The following is a 24,264-nucleotide window of genomic DNA, read 5'->3' on the forward strand; positions in this document are numbered from 1 at the left end:
CCACAATTAAAATGGGATTTAAGGGCATCATATTACGAGTAATTCGTCCTAGCTACTGGCAGCGGTTGCATGCTTTGCAATGCTTATGTGCATCTCTAAACAGTGTTGGCCAATAAAATCCACATTGTAGAACCTTGGCCGCTGTTTTCTTACTACTAAAATGACCACCACAAGATTGTTCATGGCAGAAGGATAACACGTCATTGTGTTCCCAATCGGGAATGCAACGACGGATTAGTTGGTCGGAATAATACTTGAAGAGGTAGGGATCATCCTAGAAATAAAATTTTACACTGGATAAGAACTTTTTTCGGTCATTACGATACCAAGATGAAGGGACTTCCTCGGTAACTAAGTAATTTACTATGTCAGCATACCAAGGGGACGAAAAAATGGAATATAAGTGTTCATCCGGAAAGGAATCACAGATAGGTTCGGTATCAATATCAACATCATTGACAAGTCTTGATAAATGGTCGGCAACCACATTTTCGCAACCTTTTTTATCTATAATTTCTAGAGTAAATTCTTGCAAGAGGAGAATCCAGCGGATCAACCTCTGTTTTGCATCTTTTTTCGCTAATAGGTAAATCGAAGCGCGATGGTCGGTGTAGACAATTGTGGAAGAACCCACTAGGTAAGGACCTAAACTTATCCAAGGCATATACAACGGCGAAACTCTTTCTCAGTGGTGGTATAGTTACGTTGAGCTTCATTAAGGGTTTTACTTGTGTAGTAAATGACAATTGGCTTATCTTCTCGGCGTTGCCCTAGTACAGCTCCAATAGCATAGTCACTCGCGTCGCACATTAATTCAAAAGGTTTAGACCAATCAGGTGGTTGAATTATGGGAGTGGTAGTTAAGGCGGATTTTAAAGTCTCAAAAGCTTGTTTGCAATTGAAATTGAAGTCAAAAACGGCATCTTTAAGCAAGAGATTAGTTAAAGGTCAAGCAACATTTGAGAAATCTTGAATAAATCTCCTATAGAAACCTGCGTGTCCTAAAAATGTGCGAATGTCGCGAACTATTTTTGGTATAGGAAGTGAAGCAATTTTTTCTATCTTAGCTTTATCGACTTCGATTCCGTCTTTTAAAATGATATGTCCTAAAACTATTCCTTTTTTAACCATGAAATGGCATTTTTCCCAATTAAGAACAAGGTTTTTCTCTTCACAACGTGTAAAGACCTTTTCAAGATTTGATAGACAGCTATTTGATAACCGTAAAAATAATAGAATCCTAAATATTAATGCTACAAGAACACTAATACGAAATCCTACCGTTCTTACGTTTAAATCAATTCTTCTTACTCTCTAAACATAATCATGCAATACAAAGAGTAAGGATTCGTTCCACTCTCAATCTATCAAGACTTAAATAGAATTCAACTAATTAAATCCAAAAGGAACAATGGTGAGAGTAATGATTTGATGTAAAATTTCTATTCTACCATTCCCAACAATTGAATCTAAACAAGACATAATATAAGATTCTAACTTTATGAAATTTAACTAAACAATAATCCAACCTAACATCAATAACTACGAAATGACTAACAACCAAGAAATGAAATTAGATCTAAGCAATAGATAAATGACAAAATCGAATTTGATCAATAATAAACTACTTGATTTATCTAATGAAGCAATAACAATATTTTAATACTTTAAATTAAAACAAGGGAAATGAAAACTAATTAAAATGGAGATTTAATTCTAGATCTAAAAATTATTCTAGATCTATCTTTTTCTAACCCTAAACTCCATTAACATTAGCTTCCTAACCTAACTGCCTTTGCTACCTAACCTAACTGCCATTAACAAAGAATGAAGCTTTTGTTTTTATACATCCAGATCTAAAAATCGTGCATGGGCTTGGAGCCAGGGTTTGGGCCAGAGAATCAGGCCCAAAACCCAATTCTTTCGGTCCAAAAAGGCCTCTTCAGCTGCAGTTGGCTTCCACAGACTTTTCGTCCACTTCTGCTCCTCTGATTGGGTCAAGGCTCGGACCATTACAAAGCTCTTTCCGAGCCGGTCGTTTTGACATAAGGTAGGCCCAATTCTGAGGTCTGAGTCCAAAGATACGGCTTTCGGAAGTTCTGCTGACTTTTGCTCCTTTATCTCGCTAAAGTGGTACATTTCTGCACATAATGGACTTTGAAGCCTGAAATGCATAAAAACGCGTGTCGATGTTAACTTTTACTTATTATTCACATAATTGATCTACAGTATGATTATTAAGGGGTTAAAACTACAGTTTTGGGCTCTTATCAAACCACCCAAACAAAGATTTTGCTTGTCCTCAAGCAAAGATGAGAAATTAGAATAAGTGACCAAAAATGGAGTTCTAACTACTCGTTTAATTGAGTCGCGATTGCATTGATCATATGCAACAAGGCCTTAAACCACTAGGAATTCCCTAGTGGACGAGTTATAGCCTCGTGAGAGTTTTCCAAATTTGTACTCACAAACTTCATCTATACTTCAAATCGACTAAGAAAATAAAACTATTGTTTCCTTATTCATGCTCAACTATCTATACATCTCTCTAGCAATTACATAAGAATAACCCAAATTTCGGAACCCTAAGCTAATATATGCATAATAATCAATCATCTAAAATAAACATATAACAATGAGTAATACTATGAAATGTAATAGCGGGTCCGTTTAAAAACTTCGAATAAAGCGTCCCCAAGTAGGTCCTCACATAAATGTCAAGACAAAACCACTCTGATTTTTCCACTCAAGTTTTAGCACTCCGATTGCAGTGGGCACACTTTACCTTACAATCTCAATGACAACAAAGGAAGCGGGGTCGATCAAACACATCTGCCACTTACTATCACACTAACCTATTCCTAATTGAATAGAGGTCTTTATTAGGTGTTTGGGGGATTAGGAGATGGTTTAAGAAGGAAGGAAATGGATATTCTAGAGGGACAAGTCCGAGATAATAGAGTCTTCATATTATGTAACTAGAGAAAACCTTGTTATTTACTTTTGCTTCTACACTTTGTTTCCATCCTTAGCCATATTTTTCTTTTCTTTGGCCTTTGACTCCCTTTTATTCTATTTTTTTGGAGTTTTTATTTATTTCTATTTTTTTTTTTTTTTTTTTTTTTTTTTTTTTTTTTTTTTTTTTCTTTTTTTTTTTTTTTTTTTTTTTTTTTTTTTTTTTTTTTTCTCTTTGGATGGAAACTTCTTTTCTTTATTTTCTGAAGCAACTAACTAATTTTTGTTTACACAGGTTTTTCTCTTCTTCTTTCTTCCTCATTCTATTCTCAGACTTATTCTAAATTGGGTAGGTTGATTTTTTTATTTTGTTTTGTTTTTGTAACAGGGTAAAGGAATTGTGGTTTATGGAAGGCTAAAGAAAGGCTCAGAGGGGCTTAATTAGCGGAAAATAATTCATAGGTTTGAATTTACGGCTATATCGATCCAAAGAGGGCCTAAATTCTCGCTTAGGATATGGTTTAGTGATCAAGCAAGTGGACGCGTGTGATTTCTCTATCCGGATTTTACTTCTCCCTTGTGTCATTTCTCAAATGTTTCGCTCATATAAGGCTTTAGGCTATATTCTCCACAGATTTGTAGAATAAGTACTCTAGCCTAGATTTCAAAACTTACGCTAACAATCATAGATACTCATGTAATAAATTTATAGATAGATGCAAAGATTATTACCTACATATTAACCTAAGTTTCTAACAATTATTCTCGATGCAAAAGCTTCATTGAGACTTCTAGATTGTTAAGAGCATAGAAAAAAAACAATACCAATATTCCTAAGTGTATAGCATAAACTTATTTATTTATATTTTTGAAATTTTTAACTTGAAAACAAATGCATATTATACATATTTATATCCTAACAGATGTCTTAATTACACGTGTTTCTATGCCCCCAAACAAGAAGCATGTTTTGTCCTCAAAGTATTTAAATAAAGAGGGTAGAAAAATACCATGGAAATGCGTGAAATTCTGGAACATCTGCAAAACAAGGTTAGAACATACTAATATAGGAAATAAAAAAAGACGCCGAACTCTATAAGAGTTCCACCCATTATGGGGTTAGCGAATTAAATTGCTTGGGACATAAGCGGACACTAACCAAACTAAAAACTTACCTCCACTTCAAGCGTTTACTCGTCATCCTCCTCTTCTATAAAGAAGTGAGGTTCCTTCGGCCCTGCCATGCCATGATAATTTACCATGCTTCACGCCATTTATCATCTATGATTGCTAACCTATTAAAAAGCCACTTGGTCGGATTGGGTGTAAGGTGCAACCTGATGAGGTTGTATCCTCCACCCTTGCCAAGTCATTACCGGAAAAGATCGGATAATACAATTGGTGGGTCTCACAATTTCGACCCCAACCCAATCCGCGAAAACGGGCACAAAAACAGAAAAGAAACATAGTATAATCGACAACTAATATAGGCATAAGAAGATACTTATGCCTCATGCTATGGGCTCGTGCTAAACTAGACATTAAGGTCTTAGGAAGGTCATATAGCGAAAGTTCCTCAGCTAAAGCAAGGAAAACATCGCAAGTGGCATCATTAGCGGAAGAAAAATGTCACCCCTAATATGTTTAGCATGATAAAGAACATTACCGTATCACATTAAGGGACAAGCTACCAAGGGCTACATTATATGTCCCTTGGTCCTCTACATCGAAAATGTCGGACCCATAAGCCTCATGCAAAAAGTCATAAGTGTAGACATGCATATTATCTACCCAATAGCATCATGGGTCTTGTATTTCAGCCGGCATGGCAAGTCCAAGAACAAATGCTAGCAAGAACCATAAGCGGTTCCCGGCCTAAATGATCATCACCTCACAAACCAAGCACCATAAGTAGTGCTTTGAAACAAATCTTTGAAAGACTGTTCCGGTATTATTGTAGGAGATGTCATCACAATAACTCATTGAAGAGCTCCACAAAAATCCTGGAATGACCCTCTGAAAATTTGAAAATCCGCGTTTGCCGGAGGAGGGCGCTGGCGCCAGATAGAAGCCCGAAGTCAGCTCTTAGGTTTTTGAAATTACTGTGTTTGGCGCGGTCGCTCTGCTTGAAAGCGCTGGCGCTTCTGAGATTTTTCGATTTACTGGTGTTTTAGGGCGAAGTCGCTCTGCTTGGCGCTGGCGCCTCTGAACAAAATTTCCTCGACAAAAGTGTAGGAAGCGAAGCGCCTCCAGAAGGCGAAGCTCGTAAACTGAAAACTGAGTTGACAAGAGAAACAAGAAGAAAAAGCTTGGAGTGAAAAGTGAGAGATGAGTATGGGGTGTAGTGTGGGTTGTGAGTGTAGAAAGATGGAAGTTTAAATAGGTTCTGGGTTTCCAAAACGAATCGGCAAGTTGCCAAATTGTTTTAAGGCAATTTCGAACTAAAAACTGCCAAACCCAAAACGAAACTATCCATAGTTTTGATTTCCTAACAACCCTGGTATCTCTTAAACTTGGTTTAGAATAGTAACTTCTAAACTCTCCTATATATCATGCTACCACTACAAAAAATCATAGATATGCCGATATCGGCCTAATTTTCAACTCTGACTCCAAGACAAACTCTAAAATGGAGGATTTTCTACAAATCATGATATAATAAATAATACCACCCCCAAACAATTCGGGAAGGTGGGATTAACAATAAAATCCATGCACAATTTGAAAAGAACAACATTATATTAAAATTGAAATTCAAACAACATTTAACTACCAAATTCAAAGTTAACTACGGAATTTAACAACGTAACATCCTATCTACTAAAAATAATAATAAACAACATCAAAACGACAAACAAGAAGAAATCTAACTACTCTTCAAGGGGGAGGTGGGGGGTAAGAATAGGAATTTGAGTGATCAAGAATGGAAAAACCAAACACCCCACCCCCAAACAAATTTTTGAAAACCAGGTTTGTAAAAATTTGTTTTAAAACGTGGGTCTTTTAAAGTCAGATTCCCTAGACTTAAAGTGATATATATGTATTTACATGCAGTTTCCCATATATCAATAATCTAAAAGTTGTGGGTCTTTCCACAAATAATTAACATGGAATGCACCATCAAACGAATTAAGCACCAAGATTTCCTATGATGTAGCTTAGTGGAATGAGAGTAAAGCCTTATAGATCTAAAACCTAATCGAGCATACAGTTTCTTCTTTTGTCCTCCTACTGAAGGGAATGCCAAGTAAATGAACATGAGAAAAAATTGATGGTTGTGGAAGATCGTAGGATGTGGATAATTGTGAGAAGGAAAAATGGAAGAAATGAAAAAGTGTCCGGTGGCTTGTCCTTGGGTGTTACTTCTTCACCCGGTTGGTTTTAGATAGTTATGAAGCATAGGAGAAACATCAAGGTCAAGTACAAACTCAATGGTTCTTTGAAAAGGTAGAAGGCGAGGAACATTCGTGATGGAAGGTGAATGAGTGACATGAGGATGTGAGGTGGGTGCATGGTGTTCAACTAGTGTTCTTAGGTCTATATCATCAGAGGCCTTGAGATATGCAAGACATTCCTCAATAGGTGGGTAAGAAGAATCACTGGGATAGAGGGCGAAAAATTCTTCTTCCGTCATGGCGTCAAGAGATGAATGGATGTCAATAGGAGAGAACTCAAGGAGTCGAAGGAAATCTTCCTCGATGTTATCTACGTCTAGGGAGTAGAAATTGTGATCCTTGTCTTCTTCCATAAGAGGGGTATCTACTAGTGTGGGGACTAAAGTGTCAGCCGCACTAATGTGAGGTACAAAACTCTCAATGGACTTCACTTCCCTTTCTACAGGCAAACCTAGTTGTCCTTGTTTTTGTCTAAACATGTTAACTTCTACAGAAAGATTTCCAAAAGAAAGAGTCATTGAGCCATCCCGACAATTGATTTGGGCATTGGCGGTTGCCAAGAAAGGACGCCCTAAGATGATGGGAATGGAATCATGAGCAACTTCTGTGTCAAGAATAACAAAGTCTGCTGGATAGTAAAAAATCCGAACTTTAACGAGAATATTTTCAACTACACCCTTGGGATACTTAATAGAACGATCGGCTAACTGCAAAGTCATTTTGGTTGGTTGAAGTTTTGTTAGACCTAGTTGTTTATATAAATAAAAAGGGAGTAAGTTAACACTTTCCCCCGAGTCTAATAAAGCGGTTGTTATGAAGGTATCACCTAAGGTGCATTATCTGATAGGGCGACCGAGGTCCTTGTACTTAACAATTCCGTTATGTTCGGATAAAGAGGGATATTGTTCGATTAAGAATGCTTACGTGGGGTATGTTGGTTTTCCTCTTCTTGGTGCACAACTTTTTAGAAACTTAAGCGTGTCCAGTAGACTTTTTATAGCTTCTAGAAAAGGTAGGTTTATAGTCAAATTTTTAAACACTTCCCTAATCTCATCAAAATTCTCGTCATTTTTAAACACAACTAGTCTTTGGGGATATGGTGCTTTATCGCTATTTTTAACAGAAGGGATAAAAGTATTATTAGGCTTTGCTTTATCTCTATCCGTTTTCCATCTAGGTATCCATATTGGAACCTCTACAGGTGTAGGGTCTTCACTTTCTATTATTGGATCTTGTAATATTTTCCCTTTTGGTTGTGGTTTAACCGGTACTTCTACAGTTGTAGGGTCTTCAGTTTCTATTATAGTATGTGGTATGGTATCATTTTTAGTTTGTGGGTAATCTTTAGGCATAGTCACTTGGTTATCAACTACTCGCCCTGAACGAAGGGTAGTGATTGCCTGTAGGTCCCCTTGGTTTATATTACCATTACACTGAATACTTTTTATTTCGAAGGCGGTGTTTGTTGACTTAGGATTAGGCATTGCTTGACTTGGAAACACGCCGGTTTGGTTATTATTTTGGTTAGAAGACATGTCAATAACCTTTTGGCACAAAGACGCATCATTTGCATTGTTTGTTTCATCATATTAGAGTTTTGATCATCTTTGATCTTTCATTAAGTTGGAGTTTTGTTGCATAATTTGATTTTGTTTCTCCAACAAGGTCACTACTACTTTGTCTGTAGATGTTTTGTATTGGAATTAAAGCTTGTTGGCGTTCATGTCTTGATGTTGATAGTTAAGGTTATGGGTACTAAACCTCTATTCTGGTCACCTAAGTTCCCTTGTCCTTGATGTTGAAAGTTAACTGGTTGAAGTGTGATGGTTGTGGTGGTGTTTGTGCATAGACAAGAGGACAATAGAAGTCGGAATGCTCAAGACTACAAATGACATTACAACGAAAGTAGAGTTAATGTTCATGACCGGAGTGGGTTGTTGTTGAACAGATGGCATCTACCTTTTAGTGAGGGCATCGATAAGAGTTTTAAGCTTCGGGATCATGTTTAACCTCAAGAGAAGAAGGAGAGGAGCGGGAGGAATCGTTACCTCCCCAATTGTTGTTCCTCTTAGATTGATCTTCTAAGAATGTATAAGCCCGAGGCTCCTTTACTAAGAAAACTACCCCGGACATGATATCTAGAACCTCCTTATGATAATGTGAAAGCCCCCTTGAAGAAAGCACGAACAAAAGCGTGTCTTTCGCAAGATTATGATCTTGGGCATTCAATGAGAAGATCGATGAACGATTCCGTGCCTCCGAAAAGGATTCATGAGGATTAAAATTTGAAGAAATGAATCTTGTGAAGCATTTCATCCGCTCTTCAGTGGTGGGTAAAATTGTTCCATGAACAATTGAACAAGTTGAGCCCATGAGTCCACAGAGTTTGGCGTTTGGGCAGTTAACCAAGACGCCGCCTTGTCGGCTAGGGTGAAAGGAAACACCCTAAGTTTAACTTGATCTGGACTTACGCTAGGATGATGGAATGTAGTGAGAACTTGGTCTATCCTACGACGATGTCTTTGGTAAGGCTTCTCGTGGTCTAAACCATGAAAAACCGGTAACAAGTTAAATATATTAGGGGGGATTCGAAAATCCCCCACTAGGTTTGCAAGAACGATGCACGACTTAGGGCCATCGTTTAGGGCTTTATAAAAATCAGAGAGAGGAGTCTCTTGTTCTTTAGCCATTGATGCAAGTGTAGTGTGTGAAATTCTAGATAGGCGTGTTGTATTTATTTCTATGAAAAACAAGCCTGATTATACTAGAATTAAAACTCCTCCCACGTAAGAGGCGAGGGAGTGGAAGAAGGAGTACCGAATGCCTCCTTGCTGCAGCGTTTGAATAAGCGTCTTGTATCACGCGATTTAAGTGTATTTAACAAGTTAGAAACACTTAATAACTTTAAGGAATAAAAATATGCATTTACCTATGAAAATTGGGCTGTTCGGATGAATTTTTTCCTTGTTGGGCGCGGGTAGGGCGCGGGTTGGGCGCAGGCGCAAAGGTAAGTTGAAATTACAGTGAATAAGGGCGGGTCGCGCTCAACATGGGCGCGGGCGCGCTCCAGGGTTTTCAAGTTTTAGGCCTTTTATCGTACTCCAAAAAATCTGAAATTTTTACAGTAATTTGCTAAGACGTCTATCAAGTAGCCTGTAAAATTTCAGATCGATCGGAGCAGTGAAAGTCCCTATACAGCCCTCCAAAGTTTGCGAAACCGTTTTCGGACACAATACAAAAAACCGAATGGTTAACCCATCAAAACAAATCCAAAAATTTCCAAATTTTTACTGGAGACTCCTGACAGATTCTAGTTGTTCCTGTAAAAAATTTAGAGCAATTGGATGTCTACAACCTCTCTTTATTGGATGGTGTTCCAGATATTAAGTGTTTGCAACACTGCAGAAACACACTGGAAACACTCTACTATTTAGGAGGTCAAAACAAATCAAAAACTCATCAAATTTTTACTACAAACTGCTGGATTAGGATAGATACTCCTGTAAAAATTATAGAATTTTTAGAACTCCCTAAGTAACCTTATTCGTCTGTTTTTCAAGAACATACGGTGTGAAAACTGAAATGCAGCACTGTAAAGATCGTATTTTTTTTACAAGGTAAACCAACTTTGAAAAATCTGAAAATATTCTAGTAAATCAACAACACATTAAATATTATGTATGAATATTTTCAGAATTTTCGAAAATTTAGAAATACCTTCACCGCAGTGTTTTTTTCTCTGAATCCATACCTAAAGCTGAAACGATTGAACAGTTCGAAAATTCAAGAAATAAGAATGAAAAATTAAAAGGGTGGGTGGGTAGAGAATGGGGATTGCCCTTGGATTCAAGCAATTGAATTCTTGTCATGAATCGAGATTAAGATGGCAGGGCGCATTTGATAACCGTAAAACAATAGAATCCTAAATATTAATGCTACAAGAACACTAATACTTTAAATCCTACCGTTCTTACGTTTAAATCAATTCTTCTTACTCTCTAAACATAATCATGCAATACAAAGAGTAAGGATTCGTTCCACTCTCAATCTATCAAGACTTAAATAGAATTCAACTAATTAAATCCAAAATGAACAATGGTGAGAGTAATGATTTGATGTAAAATTTCTATTCTACCATTCCCAACAATTGAATCTAAACAATACATAATATAAGATTCTAACTTTATGAAATTTAACTAAACAATAATCCAACCTAACATCAATAACTACGAATGACTAACAACCAAGAAATGAAATTAGATCTAAGCAATAGATAAATGACAAAATCGAATTTGATCAATAATAAACTACTTGATTTATCTAATGAAGCAATAACAATATTTTAATACTTTAAATTAAAACAAGGGAAATGAAAACTAATTAAAATGGAGATTTAATTCTAGATCTAAAAATTATTCTAGATCTATCTTTTTAACCCTAAACTCCATTAACATTAGCTTCCTAACCTAACTGCCTTTGCTACCTAACCTAACTGCCATTAACAAAGAATGAAGCTTTTGTTTTATACATCCAGATCTAAAAATCGTGCATGGGCTTGGAGCCGGGGTTTGGGCGGAGAATCGGGCCCAAAACCATTCTTTCGGTCCAAAAGGCCTCTTCAGCTGCAGTTGGCTTCCACAGACTTTTCGTCCACTTCTGCTCCTCTGATTGGGTCAAGGCTCGGACCATTACAAAGCTCTTTCCGGCCGGTCGTTTTGACATAAGGTAGGCCCAATTCTGAGGTCCGAGTCCAAAGATACGGCTTTTCGGAAGTTCTCACGACTTTTGCTCCTTTATCTCGCTAAAAGTGGTACATTTCGCACATAATGGACTTTGAAGCCTGAAATGCATAAAAACGCGTAATCAGTGTTAACTTTTACTTATTATTCACATAATTGATCTACAGTATGATTATTAAGGGGTTAAAACTACAGTTTTGGGCTCTTATCACTATTGAAAGAATCTCCATATATTAAGAAGTCATCCATGAATACTTCCATAAAATGTTCAACCATATCATTGAAAATGTGAAGCATGCAGCGTTGGAAAGTACCAGGTGCATTGCAAAGGCCGAAAGGCATTCGTTTATATGCAAATGTACCAAAAGGACAGGTAAACGTAGTCTTTTCTTGATCAGCAGGATCTATGACTATTTGAAAATATCCTGAATAACCATCAAGAAAACAGTAATACGTATGACCGGCTAACCGTTCAAGCATCTGATCGATGAAGGGTAGTGGAAAGTGATCCTTACGAGTTACTGCACTAAGTTTGCGATAGTTAATGCATATTCGCCATTTCATTGGAATACGAGCGGAGATATATTCATCTTTATCATTGCGCACAACTGTAATGCCAGATTTCTTTGGAACAACGTGTACTGGACTAAACCAAATACTATCGGATATAGGGTAAATAATACCTGCATTGAGTAATCTTAAAACTTCTTCCCGTACCACATCTTTCATGGTTGGGTTTAGACGGCGCTGCGGTTCACGCAACGTCTTAGCATTTGCCCTTAATGTCATCGAGGGACCATCCAATAGCAGAACGGTGTTGTTGAATGACATCTAATAAACGGGACTCTTGATCATCAGTCAATTGAGATGATATAATAATTGGATGACTACCATCCGGATCAAGATGTACGTATTTTAATTCTGAAAGAAGAGGTTTTAAGTTAGGCGGGAAGTGGAGTATTAAAGATTCTTGAGGAAAGTCATCGTCCATAGAGTAAACAGTTGATGTTCTTCCAATTTCGACACATCGCGGCCAGTAGGGTCAAATAATGGTATTGACACTAATAATTCGTTTACTTCTTGTGTATAATCATCGTCCTCAAATTTAGAATCGCTAAAGGAAAGAAATTAGTATACTTCATCTTCAGGAAAAGTGTTTGTTAAATACTCTTTGCACAATGCTATCAACCCCTGCTCACCTCACCCATTAATGTCGCTCGAATTTGTTTCATCATCTTGAACACATTTACCACGACCGAAAGATTTCCGAAGGACATGGTCATGGAACCATCCCTACAGTTAATAAGAGTATTAGCAGTTGCTAGAAACGGACGTCCTAAGATGATAAGAATAGAATCACATGCAACTTCAGTATCCAAAATAACAAAGTCGACAGGATAGAAAAAGTCTTGGACTTTTACAAGGACGTTTTCCACAATTCCTTTTGGATACTTAATGGAACGATCGGCTAACTGTAGAGTCATGGTGGTCGGTTTCAGCTCATAAAGACCTAGTTGCTTAAATAAGTAATATGGAAGTAAGTTCACACTAGCTCCCCAGGTCTAGTAGTCGCGATGAGTCGATATTTGTCACCTAAGGTGCATGGAACCGTTGGTCTACCAGGGTCCTTGTATTTGACTATACTATTGTGTTCGGTGATGGATGAAAATTGTTCGGTGAGGAACGCTTGTTAAGGAACATTAGTTCTCCTTTTTGTGGTGCACATATCTTTCAGAAATTTTGCATATTTTGGCAATAGCTTTAAGGCGTCGAGAAAAGGTAAGTTGATTGTCAAATTCTGAAAAGTCTCTTGAATTTCAGCAAAATTCTCATCAGGTTTATTCTTTGCCAAGCGTGTAGGAAACGGTGCCTTAGGGCGGAATTTGGCAAAGGGGTCCGCTTGCTTGTTTCCTAAATTCTGAGATGTTGACTTTGTTGTATTTGGTGAATCCTCCGTAGGTTCATTATTGGAAATAGATTCATTTGAACCGTCGGATTCCTTTGGTTGATCATTTGGCATACGTATTTGATTGTCTACAGTTTTTCTAGATCGAAGAGTAGTGATTGCGTGCACCTCACCTTGGTTAGGAGTACTTGTACCCGGTGCATTGGTGAGTTCAAAGGCGTTCTTTGGGGCTTAGGGTTTGGAACCGCTTGTCCAACCGCCACTTTTAACTCTTCTCTTGCACCAATTGTTGAAATGATTGTTAAATAGACGTTAAAATTTGAGATTGTTGGTTCATGTAAGCTAAGAAAGTCTCACTTGTCCTATCTATAACGAGTGGCGCAGTTGTGCAACAAGTACTAGATCACGATTATTGCTGAGAAGTTGTTGATTATAGTTGGGAGTTGGATTGGTTGGAACAAAACTACGGTTGGTTTGATAGTTAGCATCCGAAGTATTTTGAAATTGATTCTGACTTTGTTGGTATTGTTGATTATTGCCTTGGCGGTATGGAATAAATTTGTTGGTTGGTCGAAAGCGGTGGATTAAGCGAAACCCGAGGAGGAGCCCCTACCGGTATTTGGTTATTCGCGCCAAAGCGAAATTCGGATGCTGTCGCCAAGGTGCATTAGGAATGTTGAATGCACATGCCTCTTCTAATGGTTGAGAAGGGGAGGCATATAACAAGGGACAATAAGCATCAGGATGGTCAGAACTGAGACAAAGAACACATGGGGATGTGTCAACGTTCATGACCTGTTTTGGGAGTTGATCGTTTACTTGAACTGCAAGGGCATCTACTTTTTTAATTCGGGATCGGGTTTTACCTCAAAAATAGATGTAGCCTTTGTTACAGTATCCTTTGATGATCTAGACGGCTCAGTGTTACCACAGTGTGTACCTCTTTTCGCTTGTTTTTCAAGAAAAGTATATGCTTCAGTAGCTCCTTTGTCCATGAAGCAACCGCCATTCATTATATCAAAAGTTTCTTTTTGATGATCAGAAAGTCCATTAAAGAAGGAACGAACAAGGACGGCTTTGTCTAGTTGGTGATGAGAACATTCTAAAAAGAAGATCAAAAGTTTTAACTCCATGCTTCCGTAAAATCGATTCATGAGGATTTTGACGAAAAGAATTGAATTTTCTACAAGCATTTCATGAATTTTCTTTTGAGTGTAAAATTGAAGCATGAAAGCTTAAACAAGTTTATTCCATGTGTCTATGGATTGTGGTTGTTGTCCCGCAAGCCAAATTAATGCTTTTCTACTAAGGTGAATGGAAATAGCCAAGCAAAAGTTGTTCCTTAGAGACAATTTGGATGGTGAAATGTTGTGGCCACTTGTTGAAGCCTCACGAAGATGATTATGCGGTTTTTTCGTGATCCAAACCATGATACACGGGTAACAAACTAAAAAACGTTTGGTGGGATATGAAAATCACCGACAATGTCCTCCTCAAGTTTGATGCGGGAAAAGGCCGCTCCTTCCTCAGAATGCAAAGATAGAAGTCCGACGGGGCTTCTCGGCTAGTGGAGGATCGTCACCATAACTTCGAAGTTAATGGCGGCGAAGGAACTTGATGAAGGTAATTAATGAAGGAGAACAATTTTTAGGTGAGAACTTACGCAATTGCTTATCGTATTTTTTTCAACGATAGGTATGTTCAAATTCTTTAGTGGAACCAGACCTTAATCTCATGCAAGCATAAAATTAGATCTAATTGACAGAAGGAACTTATTATTACTTGAATTTTATGATTCACTTAAAGATTTTGGGGTTGAACAACGTAGGCCTAAGCTACTGCTAATGTAGCAGTGAAGCGAGGAATACGTGTATATAAACCAACGGCCAGGTTACAAGAGAGATATGAGGGAGGCTTTCCGTGCAAGCACGGTTTTAATTAAGTAACCTCAATCTTTCAAGTTTCCTAGACACCGTTGGAATATGATTAAGATTTATGGAATTAAAATTTATGCAAAGTCGTTCTTAATTATTATTATTATTTTTTTTTTTAAAGATTTATGCAAGGATGAAAGTACAAGCATGCAAATATGATCTACTCATACAATACTAGATGCAGTAGCATGTGAAGATACTCTACTCATACGTATAGCTATACGAATAGGCAAGGTTGTATCATCGATAAATATTTCCATACGTACAGGCAAATATACATCAGTAATACGTATATGTATGCTAATTTGTAGATCGATATTACGTAGATGTATATCAACATTAACAGGCAAATTTTAATCACTCATACGCATCTAAATACAGTAGAATGCGAATATAGTATACGTACGCATATAAATAAGACAATGCTAAAACTAAACATGCAACGTATTATACATAGACTAAAATACGACTCTTGTATTGCATAATAAATCAATTTCGCAATACTCATTGAGATTGCGAAAGTGTCATATAGAAGCGACTTCACCGTAGGGTTTAGAAACAACTTACCCAACTCAGATTTTAACTCTCGTTGGAATGTTCTCCTCTTTCTTGACAAAATGGAAGTATTATACAAGACGTGTACTTTATAATCGAGAAAATACTAAACATGCAACAATAGACACTTATCGTTAGAAAGACGGATAACCATGCAAAAGCATTACCATTTATATGTATATATACATTAAGATCACATTCATGCCCAGTTAATCGCTTATAAATATTTACAGATATATGAACATGATTCAAGCAGATTTCTAGGCTAACACGTAAATAATAATCCATAAATTAGCACATAATAACTACGTACATGGCATTCATGCAAAAACAGTAAAAACTTGGAACCTGTTGCTTCCCGCAAGTCCGCCAAAGAAATGAAACAGACGTTTCAATCCGTCGACGTAATTAATCCCAAAAGATATTCAATTTTATGTCACAGCCTTCAGAGAGTTAGGCCCTGATATAGATCGGGATTTATCGATGGATGTTTGGAGGTAGAACGGGGAAGAAAAGAGAAAATACACCAGCGGACGCGGGTTACACCTACGGACGCGAGTCCAGTACTGTGCACACGTGTCGATTATGCCACAATGAGTTCAACTTTTCACAGAAACCTTAGAATCTTGTGTAGTTTATTTTCCCGGTCCTAACTTTTTGTCCCTGGAAATACAACCAAAAATTCGAGAGATGTCAGGTCGTTTGTTTGGCGACGACGAAGAAATAAAAAAAAATGGAAAAACAGCAAAAAATAAGGGAGGATGAGAGGGGGGTTTCCCCTTGGAACAAATTCCAATCTGTAGCACAAGTCATATGCCTTTTCCCCGGCAGCGGCGCCATTTTGATATTCATATTTTTGTTATGTTAGAGAATTGCTTCTCTTCTTTGGCGAAAGTGTGAATTCAAAGTTTTCCTTACTCACGATCTTCGTGTTCATATAGTTGGAGTAAGGATTCGAACCAACCTAAATCTTAGGACAAACTACAACTTGGTTGTTTTACTCTTTAGGGAACTAGTGAGTAAGTTTAAATATGATTATATTAATACTAAATACTTGGTTTCTTTACTACACAAAAATTAAAAACATTAAGTTACAACAATCATGCAACTAATACACAATACAATTTTACTAAAAGCAAAGGTGGAGAGTTAATCATCCTCATGTGAAGATAACTTTTGTTGTTTGATTTTAATAAGTTCATTTTATTCTTCCTAGAACTCATAGACAAGTCCTAATAAAAGAAAACCCGATCCCTAACATGTATGGCTCATCTCTAAGCTCATACATGCTAGCATGTGGAACCAAGGCAATGACTTATCTCTAAGCTCATCACTTTGATCCCTAACTAGACACTACACCAACTATCATTTTGGGATAGGATGTAGGTCTAGTTTTCTTCCTAAACAACTTACCAAATCAAACAACAAAGATTTTCCCTCACATGAGTTTTATAAACTCCCCAAAAGGGAAGTTAGTTCATGATCCTTGGGATAAAGGATTACAAGTGTAGAATGTAACAAAAAGATAGAGAGAGAGAGAGAGAGAGAGAGAGAGAAGAAGAAAACTAACTATCTAAACTCACTTGCTTTTGATTTATTTTCCACTAGAAGAAAACCAAAGTTTCCTCCATTAAAACTATTACAAGCTTTTTCTTACCAAAATAAAAAAACTAAATAAAAATCTAAGACTAAGGAACTAAAATAATACAAGGTAAGGAAAAGAAGTCAAGGGAGTAAATGGAGTGTCCCCCCCTTGTTTTGTTTTATTCTCCATTTGAGATAAATCTCATTTCCTCCCACGTGAAACATCAAACCACATTTACTTCATTTTTATCCACCACATTAAAACAAAGTGACACCTTGCCTTTTTTTTCACTATTAACACCTAATCTAATTAATTACATGCAAGGTGTCAACTTTGCACCAATAATTTATTATTTTTGTCTTAACATGCTCCATGATTGATGACTCATCCAATCTTGTGGGCCCACATTGTGGGTCCATGTGCAGTCCAGTGGTGGTCCGGTCTTTGGGCAATTTTACAACTTCCCGCCTATACATAGAGTTCATCGCCCTGATTGTCTGAGCAACTCACTTGTCGCATTCGGAGTCCTGGTTCAAGAGGTAGGAGCTTTGGAAGTTTGATGCTTCTGTGCGGATTTGGAAGAATTCATATATAAACCGTGCTTTATCGCAGGTTTAACCAATATTTCCATGTTTATTGAAAACATATTTATTTCATGATTATTAAAATTATGAAAACATATTCACAATACACTTTTGGGTGCTTATCAAAGTAAACCACTTTCTATTCGAGCACATATGGTAGGAACATCCGTAATTAAGAATCCACCTTTCGGCCATATAGTCTTATGTGGACACACAGAAACTCAACTCGTCCCTTTTAGAGCCTGAAGCATAACTTGCCTCAATTTTTGCTTTACCTTTCTTTTTACCATCTCTCTTGTTCTCTTTCTTTGGGTGAAGACAATTACTTGCATAATGTCCCTTTTCATCGCAATTGTAACACTTCACATGTGTCAAAGGCTTCTTTGACTTGAACCTAGACTTCTTATTGCTTGTAGAAGCCTTTTCATGCGACCTTCCTCTTGCCACTAGCCCCTGACCTGCATCATTGCTATTCTCTACACGTGTCTTCTTCATCAACTCATAAGAAAGAAGTGCACTCTGAACTTTGTCAAGATCAACATCTTCTCTGTTCATAAATGTAGTCATTAGATGCTCATAGCTTTCTGGCAAAGAGAATATTAAACATGCCGCTTGATCCTCATCATCCATTTTCATGTCAACATTCAAATAATCCGCTAGGCGTCGACGGAACTCACTAATGTGCTCTTGCATTGTTGAACTATCCACCTTCATGTACCGATAAAGATGCTTCTTAAGGTACATCTTGTTCGTCATGCTCTTGGTCATATACATAGACTCTAGCTTGAGCCAAATACCGATAGGGGATTTTTCTCCCATCACACTATACATGACCTCATTAGCAAAACACAACCGGATTGATGAACAAGCTTGTAGATCGAACTCTTCCCAATCATCATCACTCATACTCACCGCCTTTGCTTGTCTCCCCTTTAAGGCCTTATGCAAACCTTGTTGGATGAGGATGTCCATTACTTGGATTCTCCAAATCCCAAAGTTATTCTTCCCATTAAACTTCTCTACTTCAAACTTAGCATTTGACATCTTGGGAGTCATTTTTCAAATTACACACAATAACCCAAAAAAACAATTTCACTTCGGAATTTTATCGAACACCTTGTCTACACAAATTTCGAGCACTAAGGTTTTTACCAAAACTCAAAATCCTAGGTCGTATATCTTATGCTCTGATACCAATTGTTGTGAATAGGACAATGACGGAAACAACATTATCCACAACAAATAGATTAATCCTACACAAGGATCGATCCTTCTCTTTAGACAAGACTTCAACACCCTCTAAGTAATATCCCAACACTTCTCAATATCAAATAACAAGCATATAAAGTAAAAATATTAATGTAAAGGAGAACAAACCACAAAACAAAGATATATCATGGTTCGGCAATTTGGATACGTCCACACTGCGAGTTCCAAGTTTTCTTTGATGTCCAAAGTAACAGATTACAAGATCTCCTAATTCTCTCACAAAGAATGAACACTCAACTCACTAAGAATTGCTCTCTTACAATCTCTCTTTTTCTTGGTTTTGGTTAAGTTAGGTTTTTACAGAAAAAAACCTATATTTACAATCGTTTACGAAAAACTTCCGAAACGATCGTTTATAACGAAATACAATGGAGCTGGTTGCATACTTGTCCAGGCATAAATAGAGCGCAGGTTGCACCTAACTCTCTGGAAATCGCCAAAGGTATGAGCGCGCCACGCGCCTTGTCCAGCATACTTAGAGCGAGGGTCGCGCCCTTAACACTAGATAGAGAAAACGTATTTTACAGTTAAATCTGAATACAATGGGTGTCTACAACAGATTTATGAAGAAAGCAACAACTCGAAAGGAGAGTGTGGAAGTTTATTTCAGATGGTATGGAAGTTGAATCTACCATTCAGATTAAGATTTTTTATATGGCAATGTCTGCAGGGTGTAGTCCCAACTGTGGATATCTTGGCATCCCTTCATTTTCAAGTATATGAGAATTGTACGTTGTGTGAAGCTACTATGAGACACCATTCGTATGTTTTTTTTTATATTATATTTGTAATTTTGCTACAGCAATGTGGTATGGCATTAATTGCATTGACTTTGATTGATGCAGGATATCAAGGCAACAGAAGATGGGGAGATTAACATGTGCTTAATTGGTAATGGCTGGCAAGAAATGCATCAAGATTCCAAAGGGCTACTCCTAATCTAATTCATTACATTTGCAGGTACAACATATAATGCAGCTGCTACAAGATATTTTGCGAAACAAGATTTCATGACAGCAAATAACATTGTACATGAAATGGCGGCCACCGCTTGATGACTGGGCTAAACTCAACACAGATGGAGCCTCTCTTGGGAATCCAGGATATGCTGGAGCTGGATGTATATTGAGAAAGGAGTCAGATCAATTCTTAATGGGAGCAGCCATACCGTTACTTCATGCAACAAATAATTTAGCAGAGTTTCTTGCCATGTTGTATGGGGTTCAATTGCTGCATAAACTTCGACTTGAAAAGGTGATAGTAGAAACTGATTCACAACTCCTATATCAAGCACTTACAAAGGGTATGAAGGAATCTCATTGGCTTCTAAGCAATTAATATTGCTATTGAAATCTTGAGACTCTTATAGGATTTTAGAGAGCATAAGATACAATGGTGTTATAGAGAGGCCAATTCTTGTGCTGATTGCTTATTTGCATCTCATGCTACTAACCAAGCTGCCGAAGATAGTTGGTGACAAAAACCTACTGCCGACAATTCCTCAGCTCCTATCCTATGGATTTATCTTTTTTTCCTCTCTTTTTTTCTATTTGGTGGCTGGATTTATCTTTTTTTCCTCTCTTTTTTTCTATTTGGTGGCTTAGAGCACTGAGCACCTACTTTTGTTTATGTAGATCTTTGTAAAGATGTCATGGGCATGCGTACAGCTTGTAATGTTTATAAGTTTAAATAAAGCTTAGATTCAATAAATAAATAAAAAGGGAATCCTGGTACGTGTTCCCTTTACGAGGATGACCAACTCTTTTCCTATATATTCACCAGTCACCATATAACCGTATTTCGGAATTCCAACCGCTCTAGAAATCGGAATTCCAAAATTTTCTATTAAAATTCGGAGTTTGTATTTTTCCATTTGAAGTCACAAACTATACATATAAGTGATATAACACAACACCAGCTCTTTTCCTAGTATATGGGAGACTTAAAAATAAAAAATGAATGTTTTGCATCAATTAATTTGTCGTGGTAGGATGTGGGGGGATGAGGAGAGCGTAAAGGAGATTAAGAGAAGAAGAACCAATTAATAAGTAGATTGCAAGGAAATACCATCGTGGTGGGAAGTGGTGAGTTTAGGTTTGAGGCTTTAGGTGGGTGATGTGAGGCGTGTTAGTCATGATCGAATTATAAAATAACTTTTAATCTCAGTTCGGCTTGCTATCATGGAGTGACTAAAGTCAACTTGAGATAAAGATGTGGTCAATGTTTCTTTTGGTTGGAGCAAGTCCAATGGGAGCAGCTATAATGGGCTGTTAAAAGGTGCACATAGGCCCTTTAGCAACCCCAGTCAAATTTGGCAGCCCAAATTCGAAAAACCAGTTCAATGGGAACTTTTAGCAGTTGTTAAGTTCGGGATACGGACGACAGAGTTTCTACCGTCTGTACGTTAAATTGCAACGGACGCATAAACTCTGTCGTCTATCTAGACATCCCAACGGTTAGAAATGGCTAGTTTTTTTGAAATTGCAAATTTATAGCAACTACTTCATACAACTCTCTCACCATTTGCTTTCAATTCTCATACAATTTCTATCTACTCCAACTACAACAATCACTACTCAAAATACAACAATGGATCCAAATGAACATACAACCACATCAAAAGGAAAGAAATCTACAAGGTCAACCAATTTTTCAATTCAAGAAGATGAGGCTCTTTGCAAAGCGTGGATATATGTTAATGAAGATCCAATTGTTAGTGTAAGGCAATGAGTCACACACTATTGGGAGAGAATATTAGAGAAATTTCGAGAGAAAATTGGCGAAAACAACAAGAGAAGCAAGAATTCGGTGTCCACTTGATTTGGACACATCCAAAAAGCTTGCAACCGGTGGGCAAGAATTATCTCCTCTTCGGAGAAGACCGCAAGAAGGGGCACAACGATCCAAGATCGGTTGGCCGAGGCAAAAATAATATATATGTTGGCTCATAACACACACTTTCAATTTGAGCATTGTTAGTCCCTCCTCAAGGATAGCCCAAAATGGAATGAAGAATTTGATAGCCGGTCCACAACGACATCGAGAAGACGAACGAACGTCATTCTCAATGTATATGATGAAGTCGTACCTTCAACACCCACAACGCCGTCGGCAACTCTTGGTGGCGTTCCAATTGATCCATTTCCTACACAAGTTGGGAATGGAAGTGGAAGTGGAGGTGGAAGTGGAAATGTAAGTGGAAGTGGAACAAAAAAAAACGACCACCGGAAACAAGGGGTGAGAAAGAAAAGATGAAGAAAGGATGAGAGAATTACAAGATGATTAAGAAGTATTTGGCACAAATAACGAATACCGCCGTTGATAGGGTGAAGATGATGGAGCTCAAGAAGTGGAAAGAGGACAACAAAATATTAACACAAGATACTTCTACTTTTGAGCCGGAAGTTGCCGAATACTTCAAGATGATGAAAATAGAGATAATTCGCCAAAGGAGAGAGAGTGGAACGTTTGGAACTCCAAGTGGTACTTCTAGTGTGTGCTTACTACTTAGATTAATTTCAATGTTGTTTTAGTTATTTCATTTCCATTGTTGTTGTTACTTCATTTCCAATATTGTAATTTTAATTTTAATTGTCTTGAAACAACATAAAGTCAAACATAGATAATCCTCAAACTATAGAACAAACATAGATAATACTTAAACTACAAACATAGAAATACTCATACTACATTTCTTGATCCGCACGAAATTGTCAAAGGTGGTTGATGAGGTCAACTCTTAGTTGAACATTAGTTTCTCTGCTCTAAATGTGACGAAATGTGTTAAGTCTTCTTGCAATTTCCTTATTTCGATTTTCGACAACATGCAATGCAATGGTGACTCCCAATCCAAGTCAATTTGCCAATCTTCGATATCAATCTCTCGTTCATCCTTAATAATTATATTATGTAAAATTATACACGTCTTCATTATCCGATTAATGTCATCCCTACTCCAAATTCGTGTCGGCCTCTTGATTATCCCCCATCTAAATTGTAAAACACCAAATGCACGCTCCACATCTTTGCAACACGCTTCTTACATCTTAGCAAAGAATCCTTCTATTTGAGTTGTTGGATGAGTGATTGTTTGTACAAGTGTAGCCTATTTAGAATAAATCTCATCGGCTAGATAGTAACTCATTTTGTATTGGCGACCATTCACGATGTAATTGCAATGAAGAACATCACCACGCATAAGATTGTCAAAGAGGTGAGAACGTTGAAGCACTGTCGTCGTATTTAAACCTGCCATACCAAAAAAAAAGTGTCAAATCCACAAGTCTTGATCGGCAACGACTTCCAAAATGATTGTAGGTTTCTTCCTATGTCCTATATGTGTACCTTGCCATGCCGTAGGACATATTTCCCATTGCCAATACATACAATCCAAACTTCCAAGCATACCCGAGAAGCTACAATTTTCACCTTGTGCAAGTAGACGTTGAATGTCTTCTTTGTTTGGAGCCCTCAAATATTTTTCCTCGAAGACCGCCAACATGGCATCACAAAAATGCCTCAAGCTTTCGAAAAGGGTGGTCTTTACGATTTGAACGTATTCATCCCATGCATCCGCACCACAACCATATACAAGCAAACAAATGCAAGCAACCACTTTTTGCATACCCATCAAACATGGCTTTCCAATGCCATCAACCTTGTATGTGAAGTACTTGTCATGGTCGGAGACGGCTTTCAAGATTCGGAGGAAGAGATGGCGGTGCATCATAAACCTCCTACGGAAAATATCAAGGGGATACTTCGGGTATTGCACGAAATAATCCCTCATAATCCTATTATGAGCTTCGATTCGATCACGATAAATGTACTTTCTACCTGGGACCGAGCCTCGATGATCACGAGTAGCTTCGTGCATGTCTTGCAACAACAAGTAAATAGGTATGAACATGTTCTCATCGTCATTCATCGTGTTCTCATCTTCGGATGAGGAGCTTGATTCAACATAGCAAGAAGAATAAGCCATTTTGAATGTGAAAAGAAAAGTTACAAAGTTGAGAATGAATGTGAGAATAAAGGTTGCAAAGTTGAGAATAATAATGCAAAAAGTGTGAGTGAAGGCAAAGTTGAGAAATTTGTGGTCTATAAAGTTGACACAAGAAATGAGGTTGGTGGTTGAAGAGTTGAGGGTTGAGGCTTTGATGACAAGTAAATACATGCAAGTGAAAAATTAGTTGAATTTGGCTAAGTCTAAATCGTGTTGAGTGTCTGGAAAGTCCGGACGGCACAGTGTCTGTCATCTGTCCATTTAATTAAAACTGGAGACAGATAGCATAGTTTATACCGTCTATACATAAATAACCAACAGGCAGCAGAAACTATGA

At 37.5% G+C, this 24,264-nt stretch overlaps 1 protein-coding gene across 1 annotated transcript; it reads right to left on the reverse strand.

The window, feature by feature from the left end:
• Positions 1-23,027: 23,027 nt before the first annotated feature.
• Positions 23,028-23,906, reverse strand: LOC147496515 (uncharacterized). Its single transcript, XM_086562601.1, has 2 exons — positions 23,267-23,906; positions 23,028-23,170 (listed from the first exon to the last, which is right to left on the reverse strand). Exons 1-2 carry the CDS (start codon positions 23,904-23,906, stop codon positions 23,028-23,030), a joined length of 783 nt encoding a protein of 260 aa, XP_086418727.1.
• Positions 23,907-24,264: the final 358 nt, after the last annotated feature.

This window comes from Coptis chinensis, chromosome 5, assembly GCF_015680905.1.
Source record: "Coptis chinensis isolate HL-2020 chromosome 5, ASM1568090v1, whole genome shotgun sequence".
Taxonomy (NCBI): Eukaryota; Viridiplantae; Streptophyta; class Magnoliopsida; order Ranunculales; family Ranunculaceae; genus Coptis; species Coptis chinensis.

Bases quoted from the DNA above. Each gene is read 5' to 3' on its own strand.
- LOC147496515 (XM_086562601.1), bottom strand. From the start codon at position 23,906: ATGGCTTATTCTTCTTGCTATGTTGAATCAAGCTCCTCATCCGAAGAT. The intron at 23,171-23,266 runs GTACACATATAG...TTGGTATGGCAG, and splicing joins ATGTCCTACGGCATGGCAAG to GTTTAAATACGACGACAGTG.